The sequence below is a fragment of the Apodemus sylvaticus genome, chromosome 6 (genome assembly GCF_947179515.1).
Source record: "Apodemus sylvaticus chromosome 6, mApoSyl1.1, whole genome shotgun sequence".
NCBI lineage: Eukaryota > Metazoa > Chordata > Mammalia > Rodentia > Muridae > Apodemus > Apodemus sylvaticus.
Window position 1 is genome coordinate 40348509 of NC_067477.1, and position 16867 is coordinate 40365375.

The 16867-nt window shown below is 41.9% G+C and overlaps 1 protein-coding gene across 7 annotated transcripts in view; it reads right to left on the minus strand.

Annotated features, from left to right (window-relative positions):
- The window catches only part of Pcnx1 (pecanex 1), a 148177-nt gene that overhangs the window by 40709 nt on the left and 90601 nt on the right, over nt 1–16867 (minus strand). For 5 of the 7 annotated variants that reach the window (XM_052185505.1, XM_052185503.1, XM_052185500.1 and 2 more), the window contains 6 exons: nt 15415–15472; nt 13560–13777; nt 9759–9912; nt 6638–6670; nt 3689–3860; nt 3114–3224 (listed from right to left, as the gene is read on the minus strand). In XM_052185505.1, the coding sequence (XP_052041465.1) occupies nt 3114–3224; nt 3689–3860; nt 6638–6670; nt 9759–9912; nt 13560–13777; nt 15415–15472 (746 nt within the window). The remainder of the gene's footprint in view (nt 1–3113; nt 3225–3688; nt 3861–6637; nt 6671–9758; nt 9913–13559; nt 13778–15414; nt 15473–16867) is intronic. The other 2 variants (XM_052185504.1, XM_052185501.1) reach the window with 1 other exon arrangement.

Genomic DNA, 16867 nt, shown 5'->3' on the forward strand with positions numbered 1-16867 from the left:
CTTACATGAATGAAATGTACCAGAAAACAAAGCTTCCAAAGGTCTGAAATGGAGGCAACGATTCGCCACTTGAAACATGTGAAAAGAACTTGCTTTATTCACAGCAGTAAGTCTGTATTCCCATCTGTTGATTCACACAGAAATGAGTAAATCTGACTACTAGAAAGGTCAGCACAGCACCTGACTCGTAAGGATTACTAGTAATAAGGAGCAAGACAGTTAAGAACCTGATCTGTTATTAAAAAATATAGCTGAGAGAGTTCCTTACTGTAATTTTACAGAGTGACCTAAGGGTAAGTATTCAACACTAAGCCCTTGCACACTTTAACGACAAAGGCCAATCCTGTAAGCCACCCGTGTTGAGTCCTTGCCATGTGCTTCAGCATGAAGCCAACGCTAGGTCCCTAACTACTGACACTGTCTCCTCCTCACTAAGCTGAGCTGATCAAGAAACCCCGGCTGTTTTAAATTACACACATTCAAAAACATTAAAAAAAAAAAAAAGCCAATATAATAGATGGCAACACAGTAAAGTTTTACTTTCTATTTACAATTTAAACCAGCTCAGCTAGAGGGATAGCACAGCAAGCTTGAGGACCTGATCTTGACTCCCCAGGACCCCTGCAATGACTACATATGTCTAATTCTAGCTCTGTGGGGTGGCGACAGAGGGAACCCAGGCTCTGAGAGCTCTTGGCCAGCCAACCTGGCTCAAAGTGTAACTCAGGAAGGGACCCCGACTCAAGGCAGTGGGTAGAGAGGACAGCAGCCAACATGCCCCTGTGGCCTCAGCACGCATCCATCCACACAGGGCACACAACACACTCTCCATCAGCATGCATCCATACACACAGGGTGAGCACACCACACTCTCCCTCAGCATCCATCCACACAGGGTGAACACACCACACTCTCCCTCAGCATCCATCCACACAGGGTGAACACACCACACTCTCCCTCAGCATCCATCCACACAGGGTGAACACAGCACATTCTCCCTCATCACGCATCCATCCACACAGGGTGAACACACCTCACTCTCCCTCAGCACGCATCCATACACACAGGGTGAGCACACCACACTCTCCCTCAGCACACATCCATACACACAGGGTGAGCACACCACACTCTCCCTCAGCACACTTCCATACACATAGGGTGAACACACCACACTCTCCCTCAGCACACTTCCATCCACACAGGGTGAACACACCACACTCTCCTTCAGCACGCATCCATCTACACAGGGTGAGCACACCACACTCTCCCTCAGCACACTTCCATCCACACAGGGTGAGCACACCACACTCTGCCTCAGCACACTTCCATACACACAGGGTGAACACACCACACTCTCCCTCAGCACACTTCCATACACACAGGGTGAGCACACCACACTCTCCCTCAGCACGCATCCATACACACAGGGTGAGCACACCACACTCTCCCTCAGCACACTTCCATACACACAGGGTGAGCACACCACACTCTCCCTCAGCATGCATCCATACACACAGGGTGAACACACCACACTCTCCCTCAGCACACTTCCATACACACAGGGTGAGCACACCACACTCTCCCTCAGCACGCATCCATCCACACAGGATGAGCACACCACACTCTCCCTCAGCACACTTCCATACACACAGGGTGAGCACACCACACTCTCCCTCAGCACACTTCCATACACACAGGGTGAGCACACCACACTCTCCCTCAGCACACTTCCATACACACAGGGTGAGCACACCACACTCTCCCTCAGCACGCATCCATACACACAGGGTGAGCACACCACACTCTCCCTCAGCACGCATCCATACACACAGGGTGAGCACACCACACTCTCCCTCAGCACGCACACCACACTCTCCCCTTGCACAGCAGATTGAAAAGCGCTGGGCAGTGCCATGCCATCAAGCCTCTCTCACAGGAGGACGTCAGGGAATGTATGTGCACGGTAAATGAGGATCGGAAAGGGAAAGTGTGAAGAAAATCAACTATAAAGATAAAGTTAATGTTTGCCTGACAAATAGTTCCTCTGTTTGCATACTCTTCTTGCCACACGATGTTAAAAGATGAATATCTCAACTACAGTAGTCGCCAATAGCACTACTCTCAAGGTCTTCAAGACACTACCTTCAGACTAATAGTGGGATGTTTTACAGAAAAAAATACATGCATAATAAGAAAATAGATTTTCTAAGTTCTCAAACTATATACACACACACACACACACACACACACACACACACACACACACATCTTCTACTCTAGAAGCTGATTCAGTAAGACACTCTTCTGACTGACTCTGGTATTCTTTCAGTCCACGACATGCCAAGTGCACACCCCACACAGATTCCGCGGACAGTCAGATGCATCTGCTTAGCCAGATGACGTAATGAACACCTGGTGACTCAGACCCCATACTGGGTGAAAAGTGAATTTAGAAAATTAAAAATAATAAAAAGGCTTCACAGCAGCCCCTGCATTTCTGCAGTCTTCCTTCCCACAGGCTCTATTTGCTATAGTCGGCTGTAAGTCCAAAACCACTAAAGACAAATCCAGAAGAGGCAGGCCACGTCTGCATCACCTTTACTTGGCTGTAGCATGGGAATATGTGGTGCATGCACCAGTGTGTACACATGCTCAGGCCAGAGGGGGGTTGCAGTCATCCTCCCGCTGCCTGGAGACAGGGTCCCCACTGCCCCGGACGCTCACACTTCAGTTGGATGGGCCGGAATCATTATTCTGATGCCACCATCACTATTACAGGGATGCAGGGACAGTGCAGGAAAGTCAGTCAGATAGGTCCCCGTGCACCAGGGAACATCCCCTATCAATGGAGGGGAGGGGCACAGAGTATTCTACAACTTTTGTTGTGCAAATTACTTGTTACTTCCTACACACTAAATCTGCAATTCCTGGACTTTTTGCCACAGCGGCAGACCTCACTTTTTTCTTAACTACGATTCACTGCCTTTCTAGCTTCGATTATTAAATAAGCATCTTTTTTGACATTTTCAGTTTTAAAATAGAAAGTGGAGAAGTACTGCAATCTCAGTTTATGACTTCATGACCCAAGTTATAGCTACCTGTAATTTACTCACCATTCCCACCAAAGATATGGATATCCAACTGTTCACAAAGGTACATTACAAACGTGTTCACCTGAGGCAGGAGACCAATGAAAAACACTATTGGGAAACAGAGTGTAAACACTATGGAAGAAAAGAAAAGTTTATTAAAAACCACTGCATTCATCCTCTTGTTCAGTTAAAGTCCATAAGCAATGAAATCAAACTTAACACTGACTACTTATAACTGGATATTAAATTCTTCCAAAACAATTAAAAAATACCTTTAACAATTGATTTAAGAGGCTGGGATACAGCTCAGTGACAGAGTACTTGCCTAGTATACATGAGGCCCTACATTCAATTTCCAGTACAGAGACACAAAATCATCATATAATATGAACCTAAAATATATAATAAAAAGTCCTTGCCCTATATGCTCTTCGCGAACAGAATTACTATACTGACTCAACGTTAACCTTTTCATTCTTAGTTGCTGTTTCTCAGACAGGATTACAGTAAGTAGAATAAGCTGATTACATCTATTTATCAGTGAAATGCAACAAATAAACTACTGTTAAGATCAGAGATACGGTCAAGAAACCCACCTATAACCAAATCCCTGGCTGACAGAAGCACCAGTGGATTGGTGAAGGTTACTCCATATAACTTGAACTTGCTTGTAGTTAGGTTTCTGCTGCCATAATCCAAGAGCCAAATGAGACCACAACATAAACAGAAGTAAACTGGTCTACTGTAGGCAATAATGCGATTATGACCCTGCAAACAACACATTTCCACTGTCAGGTTAGTTCATTCTGAGAGCCACAACTCACTCTGAGTTCATTATTAGCTTATGTTTTAATGGTCTGAACCACTGCCATTTGAAAGGCAGGTTTCTTCTGATTGCAGGAAAATGTCCAAGACAAGTAAGTATATAAAGGGGAAGACAGAATGAACCCCGTGACACCACCAGTATCAGAGCTATCAGCATATGGAGAGATACGAGAAGTGTACACATACATGTGAATGCACAACTACAAGTTACCCATCTTTACCCTCCGTGAGGACTCAGACATAATACAATTCTAGTAACAAGCTTACTAGATCATCCTGATCTTAGTTGATGAATACTATTCACAAAAAAAGAACTGGGATTTCACTGGAAAAACAAGGTAATGGAGGCCAGTAGGAAGGTATGGCTTTACTCTGGACCACATTGCCGCCGTTAAGGCAGTGGTTCTCAAGCTGTGGGCACAACCCTGTTGGGGTTGACTAACCCTTTCACAGGCCATCGAAAACCACAGATATTTACATTATGATGCACACCAGTAGCAAAATTAACAGTTTATGAAGTGGCAGGAAAAATAATTTTATGGTTGGGGGGTCACCACACTACAAGGAACTGTATTAAAAGGTCTCAGCTTTAGGAAGGTTGAGAACCCTGCATTAAAGGCTCACAAGTCTATATCAAAAGGACACAAAACAATTTGACAGGTTTCAAATGGCCAAGTGAAAGATAACTGAGTATCAAAGCAAGTATGTATCATTATAATCCACTGTAACACAACCCGTATGTCCACACAAATGCACAGATCTCACACACACAGACACACACACAGTTGTATATAAACACAGAAACAGAAAAAGGGGCTGGGGTATAATTGGCTCAGTAGTGGTATAATTGTCTCACATGCACAGGGTTCATTATCAACACCACAAATAATCAGCTAAGACAGAAGAAAAAACTATTCCTTTTAGTAAGAAACTGGCTACAGAATAATGGAATTAGAAGATTAATATCTAGCTACTATCAAACAATAGCTGATTCAGGCAAGAAAGCAGCACACACTAAAGTTAGTGGAAGTCTGTAAAATACTAAGATAGACACACAGCATCAAGTTTTTCCAAATAAGAGACTTAACACTACAAGAGGAAAAATGACATTAGAGTGGAACAGAACTTCTGAGCGCAGGTGTTTTGCTTCCTCGAGGACATCTGACAGGTGCAGACACATTCTTACACGAGGCAGTGACACTAGCCTCTACCTGGGAGGTGAGGGAGACTCCTACAATATATATACATGCCTCCACCAAAGCCTTGTCCAGCCAAACATTAACACTGCGGACCTGAGGAAAACTCAAGCTACACTCTCATCTAAAAGATCAAAGTTTACACCACCAGGCGTGTGATGCACAGAGTATCCTCCTACCCCTCAAATACAACTAACCACCATAAAAAAGAAACATCAAACACAAATTGGGAGATAGTTTTATGACATAACTGACCTAGATTCACAAACAATTTCAACATCAAGAAAAATAAATACGCAGGAACCACTCCAGGATAAAAGAGAGTTAAGAGACCCGAAGAGGAAGGCTTTCCTGTGAGCTAGAGAACAGAGTGAACCTGAGAAACACCTCCAGATGAAGCAGCACTGTGTTAGGCTGATTCCTAAGCCCCACAATCACAGTCAAGGAATGCACAGAATAGTCTGAGGAAACACGCTGAAGTACTAGAGGCATGGAGACATTATGTTTGCAATCAGGAGAGAGAACAGAGAAAGGAAGTGCCTGACTCAGGGGAGGATCTAAGCCCAGACTCGGGAGCAGCAGCAGCTTTCCTCTATTTCCCCTTGATACTATTCTGCAGGCCAGAGAGCACGTCAAGACTTCACTCACACAGCAATGCATCAAAATGTCATTACCCTTCAAAAGTATTCTCACAGATGACAAACATCAGGCAAAACATCTCCTTGTGTGCTTTACTTTCTGTTCCAGTCACATTAACTATTTCAGTATAAGGATAAAATTATTACAATCAGGAATGAAAACTCCATTAAATGTTATTCTTGAAGTTTATTGTTTTAAACTAGTTTATTTGTTTATTAAAAACAAAACAGGATGCCACTTTGGGCCACACTGGCATGGAACTTATGTAGCTCTGTCCGGCTATAAACTCCCAGCAGCCCTCTGTCTTCAGCCTCCTATGCTGGGGTAACAGGTGTGAGCCACACAATACTGCTGTGCTCTACAGTACAGAGATGCCTTTCCATCTTCCTATTAAACAAATGAACTGTCCAACCCAGAAGTGGATCACACTATCTGCTCAGTAGACACAGGCTCAGTAGCAAGGACTTCACCTCATTACTTAGCACAAAAGTCTTAAACAGCAGTCGAATGTATTATATCTTTATATTCGTGCTCTTAAGTGATCAAAGAAAAGTGAGTTTTTCCTACTTTAAAATTCTATTTTCAACACTTATTCACCATTTTCAAATTTTAGTCAATGCAAACAATGAAGCTGATATGCTTATGTCTGGAGGCACTGGAAAGCATGCTGCCAGAAACGAATTACTGTGCTCACTTCAGCCAGCACCCCAAGTCTTTCAGCACAGTGTCATTTCCTTTCGTGCCCATAAATCAACCTCCACAGCACATCAACACTTAGATGAGACAGTAAACACAAATACAATTCAACCTGGACACACCAGGAGAAACTATGGGCTTCGGTTGGTAGCAAGGAGCTATAACTTACAGTCTTTTCAGGAGACTTACATGTCTAGGAGAGGAAGAATCAGGTTGAACACTCTAGAAACGAATAGAAAGATACATTATTTTATTCAAGTATCCAGGAATTTCACAAGCAACTTTTCTTTAAAAACAGACAGAAAGTTTATTTTCATGTTTTAGGTAAGCGTACAAAGGCCTCACTATCAGATCGTCATTTCCCTGGGACATCCTCAGAGTGCTGCATCCCTCGTGCCCATCTCCCCCTCCCAGATTATTCGTGCCTTTCTCCTTCCTGCTTACATGGCTAATAAATGTACAATACACAAGAAACATGCAACTCTATGTGTGTGTCTTAAGTACCTAACTATATATGTGTACATATCCAATTATATGTGCGTGTCTGTAGCTATATGTGTTATACAACCATATATGTGTGCGTGTCTAACTATGTATATGTATATGCAAATATTTTATGCATACAAGAGAAAACCTGTAATAGTTATCTAAGTTTGGTTTATTAACATGATGATCTCCAGTTCCATCTATTTTTCTGAAAAATGACATTTAATTTCTTTCTATTTTTTGGGGGGAGGAGGAGACAGGGTCTCTTCTATATACCCCTGGCTATCCTAGAACTCACTATGTAAATCAGGCTGGCCTCAAACTTAAAAAAGATCTGCCACCATCAATTCATTTCCTCATGGATGAGTAAAAACGTGTGCATGCATGCATCTATCTTGTTTTTAAATTCTTTTACTTTTTGAGATTATATATTTCCCTCTTTTATTTCTTCCCCTCAACTCCTACCACATAGCCTTCCTTGCTCTCTTTCATATTCATGGCCTTATATATTTTTCTGTTACATGCACATGTGTATGTGTACACATATACATTCCTAACTAGAACCTCCTCAGACTGTGTGATTTACATGCATGTTTGATTTCAGAGCTGACCATTTGTTATTGAATCACCAATTAGGAGCTCTTCCCTGGAGAAGACTATTTCTCCCACTCTCAGCATTCCTTAGTTGCACATAGTTCTTTTTGTCACAATCAACTTCTAAAATGCTCTTTAAGTGATTTTTGTAAATATCACCCAACCAAGAAATCATGAACATTAATTCCAAACATGAAGCATGCATTCCAGGAGTTGTCTCAACAGAATAGTAAACACAGTGCACACCACCCCTTATTTTTACTTATTTTGGCCAATTAATAACTTGAACTACCCAGCTTAATGCTTGAGATAAGTGTTCAATAGACACGCCTGTCTTTCTGCCTGGCTTGTAAGCCATATGGAGGATATGGTTGCCACGAGTCCACTCAGGAGACTCAGGAATGTGGATGAGCATGTAAGTCCTAGTGCCAGCTTACTACAGAGTGGTGACTGAGTGTATTATCTGCTTGCACACACCAAAATAACCCAGGGGACTGCTGTAAAAATATCCTAATGTCACTGTATGGCTGCTTCTCAGACCAGACCTTCCCCCAATCCCAGTTCATTCCTAGTGGCACACAGCACACCTCTCAGGCCAGTCCGTCACCACCTGCAATCCTGCCCTGCACCTGCAAGCCCGCCCCGCACCGAGCATGCTCAGTCTGCCATCGGCCACCTGCCCTTGGCTGCACATGAGCCTGGGTGATTTTTCAGTTCTGTCAACCTCAATTCCTTCTGAAGCTCTAACTCCTGCCTTCCCTTTTCTGTTTATGACATTACTATTTTTCTAGTCAGATACTTAAAAAAAAAAAAAAATCCCAGCAGCCTTGCCTCTTGTGGAACACACTAACCTGAAAGCAGTGGACAAAATTAATGGAGCAAGGGACACTAGAGGCAAAAACCGGGATTTTACAGGTTAAGATGACAAAGAGATAAAGTGGCTGAAGAAAGGTCAAGACTACGAAGCAGCAATGTCAACATGTCCACCATATTTGATCAGAGACTTGACTACTCACACTGAGGGAAGAAGAGAAGCAAAGAGATTACTTCTGTCAGCATCTAACAGGTCTAAAGCCTGGAACAGTTGTGAAGCCTTCTCATCTAAATCAGGACAGAACTCAAATAATGGAGTGTCGACTACAGCAATAAAAGCTGCTTCCCCAGCAATAACACAAATCAGGAGGAGGGCAGACAAGGCCCAAGGGAATTCTGGCAAAGTCAGCAACCCTGAGTAAAGCAGCACAAATGAGCTGCGCGTGAGAAGCAAGGGCCACCAGGGCCGCATCACGTGCGGCTCGGCACTGAGGAAGGGGGAGGGAGCACAGGACGAACAGATGTTAAATGACAACAGAACAGGGCTGGCAATTCACAAACAGCAATAACCTGCACGGTTTCTTCAGAGGTTAGCTATAAACACAGAAACTCAAGCCAGCCGCAAGCACAGCAGAGACAGCATCATGTCTCAGGGAAACAACCCAGGCAGTCGGGCAGGCTGACCGAAAGGAAGGGAGAAGCCAATAAACAGCCTGCACGGGCTTCAGGCAGTTCGGTCGGACCTCAGGTTGTGTGGTGGGTTCTCCCATTTTCTTCAATGCGTACAACTGACAATACAGGTACTTCTGAGCCACCATTCAGCCAGTACCAAAAGGACATCAATATTCTCTTTTTGATGTCCCCGAAGAATAAAAACTATCTGTACTTTTCGACAATATGTTATTCACCAATGAAAATTTTAATAAATTTCATCCAGAGAACAGAAGGCTCAAAGATGGGAAAAGAAAGTTTAATGCTGGGAAACTGAACCAAAATCAATCTCAAGAACGTAAATTCTTTTTAAAAAGATTTACTTATTTATCTATTTCACGTATATGAGTATACTATAGCTGTCTTCAGATACACCAGAAGAGGGCATCAGATCCCATTACAGATGAGCCACCATGTGGTTGCTGGGAATTGAACTCAGGACCTCTGGAAGAGCAGTCAGTGCTCTTACCCACTTAGCCATCTCTCCAGCTCTCCAGATTCTTATTTTAACAAGTCTCTTTTGATTTAAAGAATTAGTTTTTAGTAAATTCAATTTGCATACAATTACTTTTTAAAGTTTATACCTTGCTTTGGACCCTACATAATCCAATGTAAACCTCCATGGAAAATAAACCTAAAAGTTAGCATCTTGTGGCAATCTGATGAATGTCCTTAAACCCAGCATGGAAGGCAGAGACACTGGTACCTTGAGCAGTGAGTACTGGCAGCTAGCTATCACCAGGCAGAACTGGAACACCCAGATGTCTCTGAAGAAGCCTTGGATGAGAAGGATGGATCCCAAAAAAGCCACAAGAATAGCCAGGACAACAGCTAATATATTCTCCAGGATCTCACGGTTTCTGTAGATGGAAAATTAACAAGCAGGTCTATCATGAGTACAAGAAATTCATCAGACTGAAAAAAGAAGGCATCCCTCTAAGGCCTGCTAGGGGGCACTTAGGATGTCTGGTTTGAATAACATCTCAGATTATACAGAAAAAAAAAAAAACAAAAAACCCTACCATCTGTGGACATGAGACATTGTTCTATGACACTATGGAAATGGAGTGTCCTCTACAAAGCTGTCCTGTGACACACTGACAGTAGGTTGTACTCTAACATAACTGTCTTATGATCTCATACCATCTTCTCTGTAAGATATGCTGTAAACTAAGTAGACAATCTGGATGGTAAATAAAGTTAACATAGGAAGAAGGTTGAAAAGCAAAATCTCAGGGCTGGAGAGATGGCTCAGTGTTAAGAGTACTGACTGTTCTTCCAGAGGATCCTGTTCAAATCCCAGCACCCACATGGCAGCTCACAACTGTCTGTAACTCCAATTCCAGGGGATCCAACATCCTCACACAGAAATACATGCAGGAAAAACACCAAAGCACAGAAAATAAAAAATAATTACTTATAAAAAATGTAAAGTGCAAAATCTCAAAAATGTTTATAGAAACTTAAATATCTATTATTTTGTAAGATAGTGCTTACAACCAAATTCTGATAGCAGGTGTTTTGTTTGCCATCTCGCATCCTCATCTGAAATCACCCAAATCCTCACTTACAACTCCTCAAACACAAGCTCTTACATGTAAGAGAAGCAGATCTAAGACCATCAGTTCCGCCTCTACTAAAGCTGCTGCGGCAGTTCTATACCCACCCAGCACACTGATGCTGTAGAAGGCAACGGGATGCCCACTGTACTTCAGACACCGACAAGGAGAATTTTATAGTGTACTCAAAAGCTAAGAATCTTCCTCATGACTTTCTTGTGAGTTCTATTCATAAAGTTGAAGAAATACTTTGCTAAAACACCTTGGACTTATGGAATATTGACATATATATCATATGCCTGCTATAGGAACCACACAGAAGTTTTATTTAATGAATACTACATTTATAGTCATCAGCCCCCCTTCATGAAGCATCTGTGTAGCATTTAAGAGTTTCAAGTGGGGAGCTGCTGGTGTTCTCTCCTGCTCTCACGGCAGACGGAGGCTGGCCCTGACCTCCGTCTACTCTCTCGCTGCTGTTCTCACTTCCTCATAAGCTCAGCATATGCTCGCTTGTGCAACATTTTCTATGTTGACAAATCCAATTATCAATTAGCTTTTTATTCATCCTGGTTTTTTTTGTGCCAAAGCTTCTAAGTTTTCTATAACTTTAGGACAAATCTTTTGTTTCATGTATTTTGCTGTCTTGCATTCCATATTTACACTTACGATGGACTGGGATTTAGTTTTTGTGATATGGTCCAAGGTAGGGATTCAAATTTTATTTTTGCATATGGAAATCTGCTATTTTTAGTGCCAAGTCTCCACTTCACTGATTTGCATAGTATTTAAATACCTCTTGGGCCTGGAGCATTCTCTTAGAAAAGTTCCTAATGTAACTGCCAGTTACTTAGGCGGATCTGTGATAATTATGTCTCTTAAGGCAGTTATCCCTCTCTCTCTCTCTCTCTCTCTCTCTCTCTCTCTCTCTCTCTCTCTCTCTCTCTCTCTCTCTCTCCCTCCCTCCCTCCCTTCCTTCCCTTTACCCTTCTAAACTCCCAGGCCAAAGCCAGGGAACAGTACTGCACATATTCCAGCTAGGCTTATCCACATTAATTAAAGCCAGTCAAGACAGTTTTCCACAGACACGCCCACAGGCCAGTCTGATCTAGAGAGTCCCTCATTCGGGACTATCTACTCAAGTGATTGTATCAAGTTGGTTTTTTGGTTTTTCAAGACAGGGTTTCTCTGTATAGCCCTGGATGTCCTGGAACTCACTCTGGGGACCAGGCTGGCCTCAAAGTTAGAAATCCGCCTGTTTCTGCCTCCGCTTCCCAAGTGCTGGGATTAAAGGCGTGCACCACCACAGCACAGTTGTCCTTTTCATTTGCCTTTATCAACCTAATGTCACAAAGCTGTTGATATTGTTCTTACTGCTCTTTAATTCCTGAGGGATCTGAGGAGACATCATGTGTTACAGTTTATCCAGTGTCTCCTAATTAAGGAGTTACAGGTTGCTCAATTTCACTGCTGCTCCTAGAGATGCAGCCTCTTGTCCCCTTGATTTCCTGTGTTCTTGCGGTGTTCCTGCTTGTCCTTGGCCAGGATAAGTGCTTACTTGTCTCGTTTCCTAGTGCAGAAGCGAGTCAGAGATCTGAGGTCTTCCTCACTGGGCTTGAGCAAGCATGTGCCTTGGGCAGGGTCTTCACATTGCTTCTGCTTAGGCTATACTGGTTTCTTGACTGTGTGCTGAGAACATTCATATAAAACACAGTTTCCACCTTTATTTCTTCAAGTCTTGTCTTTTCTGGTTGGTCCCCATCACACCCCTTTTAGTTTGATGCTCTTGGTACTATTTCACTCTACATGGTCCTCCTGATGTGCCTGCAACTACACTAATCTTTTCTACAAAGTTTTAACTACCAGTCATCCCACCTAGCACAGTTTATAATGGCAACACGACAATATTCAACTCTAAGTTTGATTTGGGGTGTATTTTTCTATCTTTCATGTCTCCACTTAATTTTTCAAATAAACAGAATACAGAATATTCTAATTATTTTAATCTGTATTGGCTCACAGTTAACAACATCCTTACAAATTATAGGTTGGTCTTAATTTATTCCTTTTCCCCCTCTTACTCTGCAAAGCTGAGTAGATCTCAGTCATCAGTCTTTATTTGTGGGGTGGCATGTACTCTGGATTTCTATATATCTTGAATCTGTTATGCTTCTTTGATCCCTTTGGGTCTACTTGTTTAGTAGGTCTGAAGTAGTGTACAGGAAGCTAATGCTGTCACATGTTTAAAGCAAGATCTTCCTAAGCAGACAGCTGTTTAGATACATGAGCTAGTCATGGTCTGCTGAGCATAAGAAAGCCGCTACACATCTCTGCCATTCTTCCAACAGCTTCCGTCTATGCTATTGGGTACTCTGGACTCCAGGACCCCAGGTTCACCATTTTATCCCGAGATGTATACTGAATTTTATGTTCTCTCTCCCTGTGTCACAAGACAGGGTATGCACCATTAACTCCTCAGGCTCATTGTCTTCTACTGCGTTATCTCCAAGGTTTTGTCTACCTCTGTTTGTTTATAGGGAAGGTGAATCCAGTATTGTTCCTACGTGTTGATTGGAGGCAAGTCTGTAATAACCAAATATGTCTACCACTAAGACACTAATGGCAAAGGAGAAGGAAATAGGCTTCCTCTTCCAACCTTTTTAGTTGGGATTGTAGTACCTATAACCTTAAGATTATAAAAGACTCCATAAACTCTTTTAAGAATCAACTCACATTAATAATAAAAAACATATCCTTATGGAAAAGAGTGTTTAATGGGCTTAAGAGAATTAAAGTTTAAAAGCTCTGTTACTGTAAGTCTGCTCTCATTCTTAGGATGAAAATAGAAAGCATTGTCCAACACAATTCTCAGGTGAAAACATAAGTAGCTATTTAAAAATAATTCAGTTTAAGAATCTTAACTCTACTTCTTTAAAACCAAATCTTACCTATCAAAAAGCGCCAGCAGAGTGAGTCTGTCAAAGTTAATGCCAATCCACAGCTGGGGCAGGATCCAAAAGCGGTAATAGTGCTTAACTTTTTGGGCAGCTTCTTCTGTGGGGCCATAAGTAGCTGCCAAGTCAGGGCTTAGGTCAATGTCCTGCTGCTCCAACAGATCTGTGTCAATGGTCAACAGTCTATTCAACCGAATCTGTGGGAGAGAAAGCTAAAAACATGCTAGAGCTGAAAGGGTTAAATACTCTTGAGTTTCTCAGCTTGTAAATTACTTAAGGCCCCAATTCTCTATTTTTCACAAGGAGTGAAAACTCCACGATGCCTCGAATCTACAGAAGGTGGCAGCAGGAAGCAAAACAAAACACATTTCATCAACAGACCTTTAGGAAAGGTGTTAGAAGATGTTCGTTAACACAGCTGGTGAGGCCAGCAATGCCCTTGCTGTGGGTCTCTGGGGGCCTCCCTCTTCTGTCATATTTAAGCCCCTTTGTCATTAAGGTCTGCACCACACTGCCAATATAAATCTGAGCCCTTAGCGCTCATGTCCCCGCCAGTCACACGGTGGGCATTTCTCTTTGTGCCAGCAGGCTCCTCACCTGAAGCTACACTGCAGAGTACAGACTATTTCTTAACTTTAACTCTATTCACCAGCTCTACAGTTGTCCTTCCTTCTGTCAAATGTACTGGCCTCGCCGCACACAGCACAGGGAGGCACACAGTCCCCTCAGTCCCAGGGTTCCGCTGCCAGTGAGTGGAAACTCTCCACTCCTGCTTCTAGCAGGCAAGGTCTTTACTATTCAAAAACATGTGGAACAGTCAAGATGAATTGCTGGTCTTGATTTTTAAACAGTGATTGATACTTCTCTAAACATTTTCATATCGTCTATCCTAGGGTTTCACAATTCTAGCATTACAGATGTTTTTGGCAAGATAGTATTCATTATAGGGACTGTGCCATACACTACAGAATATCTGTCAGCATCTCTCGCCCCTGTCTCTTATTTACAGTGGCATTCCTTAGGTTGTGTCAAGACACATTTCCAGATACAGCCAACTATCCACTGGCTGGAAACCACTGCTCTATGCCTCTTCACATCCCCAGTCTTAAAAGTCTGCTCACAACTCATCTTCAAGAAGCTACTAGTCAGAACGCCTCAGACTAAAATCCATCCATGTCACCAATAAGGATTCACCATTTTATGCTTCCCGGCTTAATTAAGTCACAGGCATCGTCCCAGCAGAAGCAGTGTGTTAAAATCCCCACTCTGTCCCGCACAACAGTCTCATATAATCATGTTGTTCCTCAGCTTTCTCTCAATACATACAGTAGTCAGTAAGTGAGTTAACAGTCAACAGCTGGCTTAAACCATCAAATCCTCCTATACAATGTGAGATTGCCGAACAGCACAACGGATGGCTGCGCAGGCTATGGCGCTTGCTGCCAAGCCTGAAAACCCAAGTGTGATCTTCAGGACCAACTCCCCTGAGTTGTGTCTGATCTCCACATGTGCATGTGTTCTCATGCACACAAAATAAACACTTATGAAAACAGAAACACACAAGGAGGAAAAAGTACAGCACAACCAGATTAGACAATGGTAACTGGGCCTTTTCAGACCTGCAGCATACAAAGCAGTGTGACTTCTGACTCACATACATTCAGGGCTGACTGAAGTCTGTGAGGGCACAAGATCCACCGGACAAAAGAAAGGGCATTTTGTCAGTTTCCAACAAAAGCAACATTTTTGTCATTTCATTAATTTGAGTGATTTTATGGGCAGCTATAATAAATGAACTTTTCAGATTGAATTTAAAAATGTATCATATTATAAAAAGTAAAAAGCTTACCATATCATGTGGATAAAATCGAACTGAGGTAGAACTTGATACATGAGAATCTGTGTCACTAAAATAAAATGAAAAAGACTTTAGGGAGTAAATAGCTTGTCAAACAGTATTTTGTCTGGTTGGTTTCTAAATTCAGTTAACAACTGGACAGTATTTATATTAGCTTTACTCTTCCAAGTAAACACCAAAGAACAAGTCTTCATTTCTCCACGTTTTGACCCAGAGCACCGTTAGCACCTAAGTTCAGCCTGCCTCTCCAGCTGACTACAACAGTACAGACAAAAGAAACTTGATCTATGATACAAAACAGACTGGTGTGTGCCAATACAGTCATTTGGGTTTCAAAACTTGAGGCTCTACCACATTCACAGTGCAAGGGACTACTCTCCTATTGCAATCCTGGGTGGAAACCCCCAGCCCCACTTTTCCATCATCACAGAATCTGGCTAACTTAGTAATTTCTGCCAGAGCAGACTCTGAGGTAAGACTAGGTCAGCAGTTGACTTGAGTGACTGTACATTCCACTGGTTTAAAAGGCACTAGGAAAACATGGGACCCACCAAAGGTGCATTAGCTGGCACACATGGCCTATGGGGAGAAGTCCTCAAATAGGAATCAAATGGCCAGTGTGACTTGGATTTCAAAGCAACAAAGGGAACTGAATTAATAAGGCTATTTTTATAAAAAAAAAATCAATATTCTATATACTATGAAAGAGTATATGATATAAATATCTAATTTATTTGCTTTCTTCTAAAATTTTTATTACCTTACAAATTCCTTCCTAAAAGGAAAAACAAAATTATTTAATAGAAGAAAACTAACTTTTGAGTCTAAACTTCATTGCAGCTATTTTTTTTTTCTGTTAAGCTTTTTATATCATGGAATATAAAGAGGACATTGGACATCTGAAATTGAGTAAACTCTATTCCTATAAGGTTTAATGAAAATTTTTACTTAATTTTTAAATATAGAATAATCTATAGTTTAAAAAGAACACTTTTCCTCACAACAGAAAAATCAAAACAAACAGAAACACCCTTAATTCTGCAGAAATGAATGCATTATGGTAAGTCTTAAATTTGATATAAACATTTCCAAAATAACTTGCATCTCACATGGCTGGTTACAGTTAAGATTAATCCACTTTATGTCTGAAAATGAGTGAGCGAAAGTGGACAGTATGTGCTCTTATGACAAGACAACTCATTTGAACAGGGTCCGTATAGACGACATACAATCTTCTAAACATTCTACAACACATACAATCTTCTAAACATTCCACCACATATACAATCTTCTAAACATTCCACCACATATACAATCTTCTAAACATTCCACCACATATACAACCTTCTAAACATTCCACAACACATACAATCTTCTAAACATTCCACCACATATACAATCTTCTAAACATTCCACCACATATACAATCTTCTAAACGGTGTGC